Genomic DNA, 13,926 nt, shown 5'->3' with positions numbered 1-13,926 from the left:
TATAATTATTCAACTAATAATAAATGGCTGAGATGTCATGAGTACATTACAGCGTTCTTCTCCCAGCCAAACATAAGACGTAATAACGGTCTGGAATGCATGAGCAAGGCGTCATGTTTGTAAGCATAATATATCCTGTGGTATTGAGGAATATTACTTTAAATAAAACACTACATTGTACACAATGAGGTACTTTGTTACTTTGCAAGAATGCGTTTAAAAAAAAGAAAGAGTAGTAATTTCAAACTGTGCATGTTTGGAGTTGAGACCAGTTTAAAGTTTATACTATAGACGTGCCTCATCCATCTACAACTGATATTTGTCTGGAAGGGGTTTAATTACAGCCACCAGGCAAATGCTGGTGGTAACTCTACAAGCCACTTTGATAAGAAACCGCTTCTCTTCATTTAAAAAATATCCTTTTTGGCAGTCTTTTAGAAAGTGTCACCTACAACATTCCCAAATTAGGGAGGCCAGATTCAAAGTGGATAAATAATAAGCGAAAAGAAGAAAGAAAGAAAGTAAAAAGAAAAGAAAAAGAAAAGTGACTCATATATTTACTGGCAATTGTGCCATGACAATTTCAACTTTAAGCCACAAAGTTCCTACAATTACGCTGAGATTCCAATGACTTAACACTGTTAATTTACAACTTTAGTTACAGCGAGGTCATTGCTATGGTTTTAATCAGCTGTGAGTTTGCATCTGATTCCCCAAGCATATTACTGTAGCTCTGGAGAGCTTCTAAACAAGAAGCACTTTGTCTCCTGTGCTCTGTAGGGTCGACGTGTTGATGAAGCATTTAACATCCACAGAATCACTCTGTCTCCTGTGCTCTGTAGGGTCAACGTGTTGATGAAGCATTTAACATCCACAGAATCACTTTTCCGTAGATAGGGCAATCATGAATGTCAGATTGTTGAATGACAAAAGCTTATTAGAATTAAAAATATTTTTCTTCAAACTACATCTGAAGAACGTTGATATGTACTGAGACTTTCAGGACAGCCAGACTTGGTCTGGGCCAATTCTAGGTCATCCTGGTCTTGGACTGCAAGTGACCACTAGATGGAGTAAAGAAGGTAAAAGTCTGCCAAGCTGTAATCAGACACTGCCTTCTCATACCGTCTATGCATCAAGCCATCTGAAATGATGCAAGGAAATCACTCTCCTGGATACAGCCGTGTGTAGGAGCCAGAATGGCGTTCTAGTAATGGCGGGAGGCAGGTAAGGTCAGATCAGGTGTCAGTGTCCTCCATCGCTGGAGGAAGGGCTCTCGGAGCAAGTGTCCTTCACACCTGCAGACTGCTTCTTCTGTTTGTGCTTAAATTTCTTCAGCATTCGTACCTACAGAAATTACATGACATATATCAGTTACATAAAGACGTGTGCTCCTTGTGGTAAAAGGCCAATCACAACAACATTTATGACAGCTATATTTCACACCAAATTAACTGGCGAATGAAACTCATAGATGTAATTCAATGGTTTTTATAGTTATCCCCAAGGGGAAATTATTTCTCTGTATTAACCCGTCAGTTGCTTGATCCGAGTGAGCGTATGGTAGCAGTTGAAGGTTAAGTGTCTTGCTCAGGGGCACTTAACGAGGCGAAAGGAAGCCTGGAGGAGCCGAGGATCGAACCGGTCACCTTCCTATTCCTAGACAGGGACTCTACCACCTGAGCCACTGCCGCCATTTAGCAGATTCACTTCCCATGACCACATCAATTTGCCACGAGTCATATGCGTACAGTTAAACGTTGGTGAACTTCGACATGCAAAATTGTACCATATCGACTATTAACAAGACTGCTTTGACATTGTTGAGCTCGGAAGCAGCAGGAACATTGGGGAGGAAGCAATAATGTTAAATGGACTATATTTACAACGTATTTCACACACACACACACACACCTTGGGACCAGCAGCTGATATGATAATGTGTCCAGGGCTTTGAATCCATGGCTCTCCATCCACCTGAACTGGGATGGGTCTAGTCACTGTGATTCGGATGTAGTTCCCCTGGGCGATCCGGATCCCTGACCGCATCCCGCTCTGCACCTGGCCCTGTGAAAAATGGAACAAAAATGGAACCAATTTGTACACTCTAACAAAAAGTTCTCTAGAGAGACATTTTACATGTGAAGAGAAACGGGAAATAGTCTTTAGAATACTTTACAGTATATTCACGTAATAATGTGAAATGCATCAAACACACAGACACACACACGCACCCCAAACAACTACCCGACACTAGTGTATACATTTCGGAATAGATGAGCAACCACTGCAGATATTTCATGTTGTATTAACAATTTATTTAAACTTGTGGTTTATTCATTAGTAAAATTTCTGGACTGTGGCATTATATGAAGGTTCATACCATGTGGACCACTCCTGTGACTCCCACGACTTCCAGCATTCCGTCATCGATACGGGGTTTCCCATAGCGGCAGTCACCTTCTGACCCCCACAGGTCTGCTCCCGAACCCCAGCTATTAACACACACACATATACACACACGCACACACGAGAAAGGGAGACATTACTTTTTGTGGTCTTGAGTTTTGGAAGTTATAGTGTGTGTGTGTGTGTGTGTGTGTGTGTGTGTGTGCCCCCACAGGTCTGCTCCCGAACCCCAGCTATTAACACACACACATATACACACACGCACACACGAGAAAGGGAGACATTACTTTTTGTGGTCTTGAGTTTTGGAAGTTATAGTGTGTGTGTGTGTGTGTGTGTGTGTGTGTGTGTGTGTGTGTGTGTGTGTGTGTGTGTGTGTGTGTGTGTGTGTGTGTGTGTGTGTGTGTGAGTGAGAGAGTGTGCATGCGTGCATGCTGTTCTACCTGGGTATATTGAGGAAGATGAGTCCCTCTATGTTTGGAAGTTCTATATCTTGTTTATCCACCTGCAGTTTGAGGTCTTTATGAAGGTTCCTGGTGTGGCTCAGCTTCTGCAGACCAACTTTCAAATATACACCTTTGTTGTGAAATCTGCATCAACACAAACAATAAAACACACATTAGAACATATATGGAATATCAAAGGAAAATGTTCAAGTTGACTTGAGGCCAGAAAACAAAACAGCAATTATTTTATTTCCTTGATTTGAAGAAAACAGAAGTCTGTCCTCAGTCGAGACAGTTTCCGTCTAACAAGGTCCACTTGCAGAATGCAGCTCTTCTGCTGCTGTATGGATTTGAATGCAATTGCTGCGAGTACCTGCTGTTGAATTTATCTGGATCCTCTTCCCGTGCATGGTGAAAATCTAGGCTAAGCTCAGCATCGATGCCCAGACCAAAGTAGTTGTTCATCTGGACAACCTGTGACACAGACATTCATGTTGGCGTCATTTCACAAAGATCATGCGGTTGGTCAATGTTTTAGTGTCACACAGTCAAACACAACATAGCGGAGTGTGGGTTATGTGCCTGTCCAAAACTGCCTAGTCTGTGACCTTTGGTGGCTCAAGGAAGCCGTTCTCCTTGCCATCCTCAGAGACATCCTGAGCGTCCAGCAAGATGGTCCATCGGTCCATCTGTACCTCGTCTGCCTCGTCCACTGACACAAGGATATGGTGGGGGTCCTCGCCACTGTAGCCCGCCCCCCAGCGCAGGATACGGGCTAGGTCGTTTCCTACAAAAAAAAAGGAAAATAAGTCCTCTTCAACCCCCCACCCCTTTCCCTCCCCCCCCAGCAGATGAAGACTTTTTAAACATAAAATGTCAGCAAGAGTTCAGTGGCCCACCTGTTCCCAGAGGGACAATGCCTATAGGGGGTTCAGGACAGGACAGCTTGTGTCGGATAGCCTCCAGGACCCCCAGCACCCAGCCCACTGTCCCGTCCCCTCCACAAACTAGCACCCGAAACCTGTGCACCTCCCGGAACGTATGGAATCTGAAGAGGATGGGAGAAAAGTAAATGAGAATGATAAGACCAATTATTTTAATGTCTAGGGTTCATATTTATGGTAAGAACATGCAATGTATTCTTCTTTATATAACCCCTTTTTAAATATTGACTGTTAAATTATGAGTTATGCCACATTCATGTCAAATGGATGTTATCGTAATTACCATCATCTTCTTTTTTATAACTTTTTTTATTGTGTTTTTTCCATTAAAATACAGGACATACAAAGACACAAAAGGAACAGTACAAAACATAAACTAAGGACACAGATTTAACCAAATAATAATGTCAGGTCTTACTGAATTTGCGTTCACAAATACACCCCTACCGGTTAACAACTTGATAAAGTCCAGGTTACAGGGCATGTGTTAAAAGCCTTAATATATTAATGCACATGTGTACCAACTCTGTAAAAGTAAATAACCGTGAATGCTCTCATAACAACCAGACAGCTCTTATTACACACTCACCCAGCCAGAGGCCCTCCATTGGAAATGTCGAACACTTGGTGGGGATTTAGAAGCTTCCGGAAGCTGTAGAGGAGCTCTCTGCCCTTCAGGCCACCGCTCTTAGGGTTCACAAACACCAGCAGGGGAGAGACATCTTTCGGCAGTTTGTTGTGCTGAGGAGCCCAGATAAACCATCAGCCCCAATCATTTCCCACAATCCCTCGCGTAAGCATGGGCAACCAAGTACATTTGTAAAATACAGGAAAAAAGGATTATATAAAATGACCAGATGGTGCCGTAATATACACAGCCAGTCACCTTTGCTTCATCCTCCAAGTCAAACTTCATTACGCTATTTTCAAATTATGTTTTGCTTCATTGATTTGATTTTTTTTGTGCCGGTTTTCTCACATTAGTGCCACTCTGACTCGACAGATTTATCTGTCTGACAAAAAGAGCAGCATTGCTTTTGTTTGTCTTTGTGCTCAATCATATCAAATAGGGATCCAATATGCATATCCAGCTGGGGCTCCTTGAAATTCAAAATGTTGAGAATCACTGCCTTTGGTGTTTTAAACATTATGTTATAATTTAGCTATTGAAAAAGAGATAAATTCTAAACACAAAAATGATGATATCTCCATAGTTGTAATCTTGTTAGGTTGTGTTTACATTTGCACTGTGGCAGCGCTTCAATACGCCATCAGTATGGTGTTGATCCCGCCTCTAGCGGCCGCATATCTCTCCGGTCAGAAATGGCTCAGAGTACATCGTCTCTGCCCGAGAGGGACCAGATGGGAGCAGGAGGAGGAACTCACTGCTGCCACCAGCTGGCGGAGTCAGGTTATACACACGCTTCCTCTCGTGCCACTATATGGGGGGGGGGAGGTACACCACCCTTCCTCACAGGCTCACACTGCTACTATGCAAATGCAACCTGGTTTGCTTGAACGTTTTATTCTGCCTGTTCACATAGGCCTACTGTATGCAGTGCAGTACACCAATCATAAACTAACAGTGCATTTGGCTGTGCAATGGTCTTATCTTCCTGTACTTGCCGACTTCTTATCTCATCAACAAAATTTTATCACAAAGTTTGCTGTTGCGTAAACTGACATAATATCACTCTATCTATTACATACTGTATATTCAGGGAGCAGTGTCATTTTGTCATTCAAGGAGCAGAGTGTAATTTTGTCATTTTTAGTCATCATAGCTTAGTTTCCATTTAGTTTTCGTCAGTGATTAAAGGTAGTCGGCGAACATTTTTCGTCTCAGTATTAGTCAATGTTACCATGATCTCTGGTATGACCAAGGAGGTGAGGGGCTTGTTGCCAACAGCTGTGTCTTTGGCCAACATGTAAATCCTCTCAGCCTCAGAGAAACACGAGATCTGCAACACGATGGCACCTAGAGAACACGCACATAGCAACAACCATACACATACATACACACAGAAGGATAGACAGCAACAGATACATGTGCACGCACGCACACACAGACGTGCACACACAGACGTGCACACACACACACACACACACACAGACGTGCACACACACACACACACACACACACACACACACACACACACACACACACACACACTAAATGAGGCTGCTGTAACAAAGGTCCATTGTTCTGTGTGACTGAGTCAGTCATATTTGACTGGATCAAGGACACAAATTATATGACACGTTTATCCCAATGTTCCAATTATACCAGGAAATTAGTCAAATTTTACTGCCACTACCAGGACAAACACACACCGTTTACTCAAATTGACCCTCGTTATGATAGCTATGCATATCAGCTGAACAGAAGAGCACTGAATGAAAGCAATAGCAGGCTATGTATCCCAATTTTGAAATGTAGGCTATATACATTATGATAAATGTAGAGAAATGTATATCTAACTTCTAAACAGAAATCTTGTACCGACTCATGTCTCACCATTTTCCCACGTCCTGCGTATGCGCAATTTCAAGTGGGGTGATAAAGTATTCCGTCAACCATGGCTTAACTCGGACGGCACAATTGATGCACAAGGCCATCGGCTGCTTGGCATGGGCACTCGCTTGCCTGGCAGCTCGCGTGGGCACGCCTCACAGTCCCCATGGCCTCGCTGTTGGCACGACTGCCTCGTTTTCAAGTGATGCAAAAATGTATAGAATTACAAGCCAAATATATTATGATATTTTGGCTTGACATACATTGTGATATTTAATTGTAGATATCACCCAAGCCCAGAGAGGGCTCTTAAGGCAGTGCTACATCTCCTGGTTGTTGTCTGGGGTGCTAAAAGAGTGGCCAGTACACACTTGTATTTGGGTTGAGCCAACAGAAGAGCAGGCAGACCAGCACAGACTGGTTGGTTGTGCTAACAGAGGGGCCAGGGGAGACCAGTACAGAGTACAGATTGGTGGGTTGTGCTCTGAATGGTGATGAGGGAGGGAGGGAGGAAGAAGACACAAGGCTTGACCATATAGTCTGTTTGTTGTTTGTTGGTTTCTACATCCAAAACTGTGATGCACTGGTAATGTGAGCTGAAATACAGCTGGCAATTTAAAAAGGGAGCTTAATATGATCAATAAACAAGTGAAGCTGAATATCCCAAACACACACACAGACACACACATACACACACTGAACAAGTGAAGGATGGAGCAGACGATGGGTTTACTCAGTAGGCCTATACTGTATGGTGGAGTGGTTTATTTTCCCACTGGGACCATGCATACTAAATGATGTATGAACTCATGTAAAACATTAAAAGCATCCACTGTATGGGATGTGTTAGGATACTTGAGTTGAGAATGGAGATGATCTCAGCAGTGGGCAGTGGTCTGGCATGTGTGCGAGTGTGTATGAGTGAGTAATCTACCTACCTTGGCTCCCGTAAAAGTGAGTGATGGTAACCAAGTGACCTGTAAGGAAAACGAGAGACGACAGAGAATCATTGAGTATATCTGAATGTTCATGCTTGTGAACTGACCTAAAAAGAGAGAGAGAGAGAGAGAGAGGGAGAGAGAGAGAGAGAGAGAGAGAGAGAGAGGGAGAGAAAGAGTAAAGCAGCAGCAGCACATTGAGTCATGCTGAGAACTCACTTTGCCCTCAATACAAATTTCAAAAACTTTCCACTGTAAAATTCTGAATTGGAACAGCGTTTTACTTGTACGTAATGAATCTGATCATTATTTTGTTCAAACCAATGCATGGCTGAATACTCTTTTAGCACAGAACTGGTACTGCAGACTCTCTTTTAGCACAGAACTGGTACTGCAGACTCTGTTTTAGCACAGAACTGGTACTGCAGACTCACTCTTTTAGCACAGAACTGGTACTGCAGACTCACTCTTTTAGCACAGAACTGGTACTGCAGACTCACTCTTTTAGCACAGAACTGGTACTGCAGACTCACTCTTTTAGCACAGAACTGGTACTGCAGACTCTCTTTTAGCACAGAACTGGTACTGCAGACTCACTCTTTCAGCACAGAACTGGTACTGCAGACTCACTCTTTTAGCACAGAACTGCTACTGCAGACTCTCTTTTAGCACAGAACTGGTACTGCAGACTCTCTTTTAGCACAGAACTGGTACTGCAGACTCACTCTTTTAGCACAGAACTGGTACTGCAGACTCTTTTAGCACAGAACTGGTACTGCAGACTCTCTTTTAGCACAGAACTGGTACTGCAGACTCACTCTTTTAGCACAGAACTGGTACTGCAGACTCTCTTTTAGCACAGAACTGGTACTGCAGACTCTCTTTTAGCACAGAACTGGTACTGCAGACTCACTCTTTCAGCACAGAACTGGTACTGCAGACTCACTCTTTTAGCACAGAACTGGTACTGCAGACTCACTCCTTTAGCACAGAACTGGTACTGCAGACTCACTCTTTTAGCACAGCACTGGTACTGCAGACTCTCTTTTAGCACAGAACTGGTACTGCAGACTCACTCTTTCAGCACAGAACTGGTACTGTAGACTCACTCCTTTAGCACAGAACTGGTACTGCAGACTCACTCCTTTAGCACAGAACTGGTACTGTAGACTCTCTTTCAGCACAGAACTGGTACTGCAGACTCTCTTTTAGCACAGAACTGGTACTGCAGACTCACTCTTTTAGCACAGAACTGATACTGCAGACTCACTCTTTTAGCACAGAACTGGTACTGTAGACTCACTCTTTTAGCACAGAACTGGTACTGCAGACTCACTCTTTTAGCACAGAACTGGTACTGCAGACTCTCTTTTAGCACAGAACTGGTAGTGCAGACTCACTCTTTTAGCACAGAACTGGTAGTGCAGACTCACTCTTTTAGCACAGAACTGGTACTGCAGACTCTCTTTTAGCACAGAACTGGTAGTGCAGACTCACTCTTTTAGCACAGAACTGGTAGTGCAGACTCACTCTTTTAGCACAGAACTGGTACTGCAGACTCACTCTTTTAGCACAGAACTGGTACTGCAGACACTCTTTCAGCACAGAACTGGTACTGTAGACTCACTCTTTTAGCACATAACTGGTACTGCAGACTCACTCTTTTAGCATAGAACTGGTACTGCAGACTCTCTTTTAGCACAGAACTGGTAGTGCAGACTCACTCTTTTAGCACAGAACTGGTACTGCAGACTCTCTTTCAGCACAGAACTGGTACTGCAGACTCTCTTTTAGCACAGAACTGGTACTGCAGACTCACTCTTTTAGCACAGAACTGATACTGCAGACTCACTCTTTTAGCACAGAACTGGTACTGTAGACTCACTCTTTTAGCACAGAACTGGTACTGCAGACTCACTCTTTTAGCACAGAACTGGTACTGCAGACTCTCTTTTAGCACAGAACTGGTAGTGCAGACTCACTCTTTTAGCACAGAACTGGTAGTGCAGACTCACTCTTTTAGCACAGAACTGGTACTGCAGACTCTCTTTTAGCACAGAACTGGTAGTGCAGACTCACTCTTTTAGCACAGAACTGGTAGTGCAGACTCACTCTTTTAGCACAGAACTGGTACTGCAGACTCACTCTTTTAGCACAGAACTGGTACTGCAGACACTCTTTCAGCACAGAACTGGTACTGTAGACTCACTCTTTTAGCACATAACTGGTACTGCAGACTCACTCTTTTAGCATAGAACTGGTACTGCAGACTCTCTTTTAGCACAGAACTGGTAGTGCAGACTCACTCTTTTAGCACAGAACTGGTACTGCAGACTCACTCTTTTAGCACAGAACTGGTACTGCAGACTCACTCTTTTAGCACAGAACTGGTAGTGCAGACTCTCTTTTAGCACAGAACTGGTACTGCAGACTCACTCTTTTAGCACAGAACTGGTACTGCAGACTCACTCTTTTAGCACAGAACTGGTACTGCAGACTCTCTTTTAGCACAGAACTGGTAGTGCAGACTCACTCTTTTAGCACAGAACTGGTACTGCAGACTCACTCTTTTAGCACAGAACTGGTACTGCAGACTCACTCTTTTAGCACAGAACTGGTACTGCAGACTCTCTTTTAGCACAGAACTGGTACTGCAGACTCACTCTTTTAGCACAGAACTGGTACTGTAGACTCACTCTTTTAGCACAGAACTGGTACTGCAGACTCTCTTTTAGCACAGAACTGGTAGTGCAGACTCACTCTTTTAGCACAGAACTGGTACTGCAGACTCACTCTTTTAGCACAGAACTGGTACTGCAGACTCTCTCTTTTAGCACAGAACTGGTACTGTAGACTCACTCTTTTAGCACAGAACTGGTACTGCAGACTCACTTTTGACAGCGAGGTGTTCATTGGTCAGCTGGGTGTACTCCTCCCGGGTCAGCAGGGCGGGCAGGCCACCAATCAGAAGGTTCACCTGGACGACCCGGTTCCGGTTCTCCGTCAGACAGAACCTGGTCTGGTTCATCTGCCGCAAGGAGATCTGGCAAAGAAAAGCACCCTGATTTCAATGTTTTATTTCTTTACGGCTTTCACTTCTAGTGATTTTTACTAGTTGCCTAGTTTACTAGTCGACTAGTTGTTTAACTAGGCCTACCTGTTATGTAAAAAATATAATAAGGTTCATAATAATAATAATAATAATAGTACATTTAAAAACTGTGTATATTGGTGACTATAACTTTAATCTAGCTGATCTTGAGGCCTACTAGCCCCATTTATACAGTAAAGTTGCCAGGCGATTAACATTTCTATGGCCGATGGTCGTTAAGAGTGAAGAGTCTATTGTTCCGTTGTCATGTTGTTTTCGCATGTCTATTTAGACGTGTGACAACAACAACAACGACGCAACAATAGGACGCCTATCTATCGCTTTCGGGGGAGGGCTAGTGTTACTTTTGGTCAAAATCTCGAGGCACACCTGGAGATTTCAAAGGCACAGTAAAGTGCCGCGGTACATAGGTTGAGAAACACTGAACTAGTACCAATAAGGTCAACTAGTGGATTTACTAGTCGGCTAGTTGAATAGTCGACTAGTTGCTTAAAGCCCTAAAATTGGAGATAATGTAAAACCGACCCGATTAAGAGCCTTGGCTCGTCATTAAATTACAGTGGAGCAGACGAGTGAGCAGGTTCATTATTTTTCTTCACCGTCTGTCTACCATTACTGTCAAATAAAGGTGTTTAAATGCCCTCCGCAAAAGGACACAATCTCCGGCTAGCTTCTAAAGCTACCAACGAACACCAACAATTGTGTTCTTTGGAGCCAAGCTGGAGGCACCACTGCCAGGAATCAAATGTGGGGCCGTGGGCCACTGCGGTTGTGGGCGAGTGTTTTAAACCTAGGCTATGACACACATGGTTTACAGTGAAATGATACGGTCACCAATTCAAAAATACAGCTGGATCAAGTAAATGACATACAGGTGTCGATTATGCAAGTGGAACAATATTACATATAATATTACTGTTTTAAGAGGTGGGGGCGTGTGGAATGTCATATAACAATTATGGGCATGGTAAGAAGCGCTTTCGACACCCCGTGGAGTGCGCAAAACGGCCGTGAATTAGTCATGGGAGTGTTTAAGGCGTGTTTAAGACGTACCCAATCAACATGTCTGTACTATTCTCTTTACCAGTCAGCTGATGTCACATACGGAATGCGCACTTTGGGGATCGTGGTATTACATTTCTTCAGGCTGGCACCATAGAAGACATGACATGCCTTTGTCACATTTGGGTTAATTATTCCTATTGCCCTGCATGCTATCACCTTTATGCCTCAAAAGAACAGACCCACCTATACCTTTCAGATCGGAATGGAACTGCGACTAGATAGCAGCATATTGGCAAATTGGCAATCCATGCGTAATGTTCCCAGAATCGTCTAACCCCCGAACATGCAAGTTCGTTTGATATTGTTTAATTCGATAACGATAGAACCATGTACCATACAGCGAATGAAAGCAAGATTCCTAAGGAATATGGAGATTTTTACATTTCATAAAACGGTTGAGAAATGAGAGAACCATGAGTGTTTATAGGCTAATATCAACGTTTTTTTTATGAAAGACAAACGGGCTGTGAACTTGAAGAGCTCAATCACCATCCCGACACGGAAGAAATATAGCCTAGGCCCTAGTGCATGCATGTATATGCACTGTTGCACTTGCACACAGTAGCCTACACACACTCTTTATTTGTTTCTATTGAAAAACACCAGTAAAATAACGTTTATTATATTTTATTTCATTCAAGTCACGACGAAGGAATGAGTTGAATGCGTGCTGCGTAATGCTGTGGCCCCGATGGTATGGTCTTCGCTGAGTTCGCTCGTAGCATTTTATTGAAGAAGACTTGAATCGGGTGTGATACAGCGTATGAAAGCAAACTTCCCAAGGATTATGGAGATGTTTTTATTTTTTTTAAAGGTTGAGAAATGTAAGAATTATGGCCGTTTCTAATCTCAACATTTTACCAAAGAAAGCCTCTCTCTTTGCCGCAGCAGAGAGCTATGTTGCCATGTCCCATAGAAACAACTAAATAGGTCTATACAAATAATCCCAAAAGAAGCGCATATAACAGGGGTCTGTAACCTATTTTAAATGAAGTGCCATGTTTTTATTTTCTAGATAGTGAGTCTGCCATATCCAGATTAATTTTAATGACACCACATTAAAATAAAAAAACATATTTTGATTGTCCACAAATATAAAGTTCTTCCTTCTTTTTAAATATGTTCTTGCATATTGTTATAATGATCATTATATATATCCCCCTGCAGTCAGAGTTCATAGTTTTAATGAATGAATGTGATGCATTGTGAGCTGGTATAGATCTGCTATTTTCAAAAGTAATCTTGGAAAAAAAATATTTAATTTTTGGATTAGCCGTCCTTAGTTGGGCAAATGCATTCATCTGGGGATCCTTGACATGGGAATGTGCTGTGTGAGGATCACTGGTTTAAACAACATTAGGAGAAAAGCCCAAATAACCACTTTAGAAACAAGAAAAGCAACCACAAATAGTACAACTACCAATATTTACAAGCAACTTTACAGAAAAAGAAGCCGCTTATAATAAACAGACATGGCAACACTCTAGCAGCCTCCCAGAGCCGCTCAAGTGTACAATCAAACAGTGCTTTTTGCGTTTATGAGGTGGTCAGACCCACGTCTAATCGTTATGCGCTGAGTGTTTTTAGGTCAAGGGGCTTAATAGCAAATTGCGCAAAGCGAAAATAATTAACATATGGACACTCCCACAATGCTAAAATATTCAGGAACGCCGTATGCCATATGTGTGTGCGTTCAACACGGGCCGATATGCCTTTCATAATACGAATGTGCGCAGAGCGAGGCCAATTTATGTATTACCACATGGTAAAACGCACCTTCAAAATCTAGGCCCTCGTCTCCTCCTTCCTTCTGAAACAATTGAGCAAGGCACTTTATCTGGATCTGTTCCAGCAGAGCTGCAGATGGTTGCAGCCACTGTAAATCATGTGATCATTGCTGAAAGAGACCCTGCCTGCTCAGCAAAAGTCTCATGAATAAATAAAGTCAAATCTGAGTCACATGAACCCGTTAAACTTTGACTTCTCTCAGGCCTGAAGAGAAGCTTGGTTTACAAGAGCTTGGTTTACAGACTTTGATGCAAATGTTTTTTTTCCCCCAATTCTAAATGTGTTTGAGTTCATAAAGCTGATTTTAGTCAGTTAAGAGAACATTTTGATTGATTGATAGAATCATTTTACAAATATAACAGTTTGCAAACAGTACAGAAACTACTCTCTGGTGCAAGCTAGAAGACTCATCTAGGCGGTAGGCCGGGTAGGACGTTCCACATATAAACGCCTCCACACTAAATAAATAACCACACTTCCATGATGCGGTTATTTTCTGACTGACTTGCTCATTATATGAATCACACAGTAAATGTGAGAGAAAGCTCCCCCCGGCCCAAACAGAACAACCCTGGATTGCAATACATGGTTTGAAATACTAGATAGTGCATATATGGAGCCGGCGAGAAACTCTACATCTGACCTCACTGACACCAGATTAATAGTTTAACTCCTGCTTCTCAACTGTGCCGTATTAAGAAGCTGTGTC

The 13,926-nt window shown here is 42.8% G+C and overlaps 1 protein-coding gene across 1 annotated transcript in view; it reads right to left on the bottom strand.

The window, feature by feature from the left end:
• The window catches only part of dgkq (diacylglycerol kinase theta), a 30,262-nt gene continuing 16,336 nt past the window's right edge, over positions 1–13,926 (bottom strand). The window contains exons 13-23 of the mRNA XM_083785932.1: positions 10,145–10,295; positions 7,253–7,291; positions 5,662–5,777; positions 4,389–4,540; positions 3,755–3,903; positions 3,464–3,642; positions 3,229–3,329; positions 2,853–2,999; positions 2,384–2,495; positions 1,915–2,067; positions 1–1,347 (exon numbers count right to left, since the gene is read on the bottom strand). Of these exons, the coding sequence (XP_083642058.1) occupies positions 1,246–1,347; positions 1,915–2,067; positions 2,384–2,495; positions 2,853–2,999; positions 3,229–3,329; positions 3,464–3,642; positions 3,755–3,903; positions 4,389–4,540; positions 5,662–5,777; positions 7,253–7,291; positions 10,145–10,295 (1,401 nt within the window). The 3' untranslated portion in view covers positions 1–1,245. The remainder of the gene's footprint in view (positions 1,348–1,914; positions 2,068–2,383; positions 2,496–2,852; positions 3,000–3,228; positions 3,330–3,463; positions 3,643–3,754; positions 3,904–4,388; positions 4,541–5,661; positions 5,778–7,252; positions 7,292–10,144; positions 10,296–13,926) is intronic.

This window comes from Protomyctophum parallelum, assembly GCF_964188405.1.
Source record: "Protomyctophum parallelum genome assembly, chromosome: 16".
Taxonomy (NCBI): Eukaryota; Metazoa; Chordata; class Actinopteri; order Myctophiformes; family Myctophidae; genus Protomyctophum; species Protomyctophum parallelum.
Note: the sequence above shows the minus strand (reverse complement) of the source record. Positions and strands in the feature narration are given on the sequence as shown.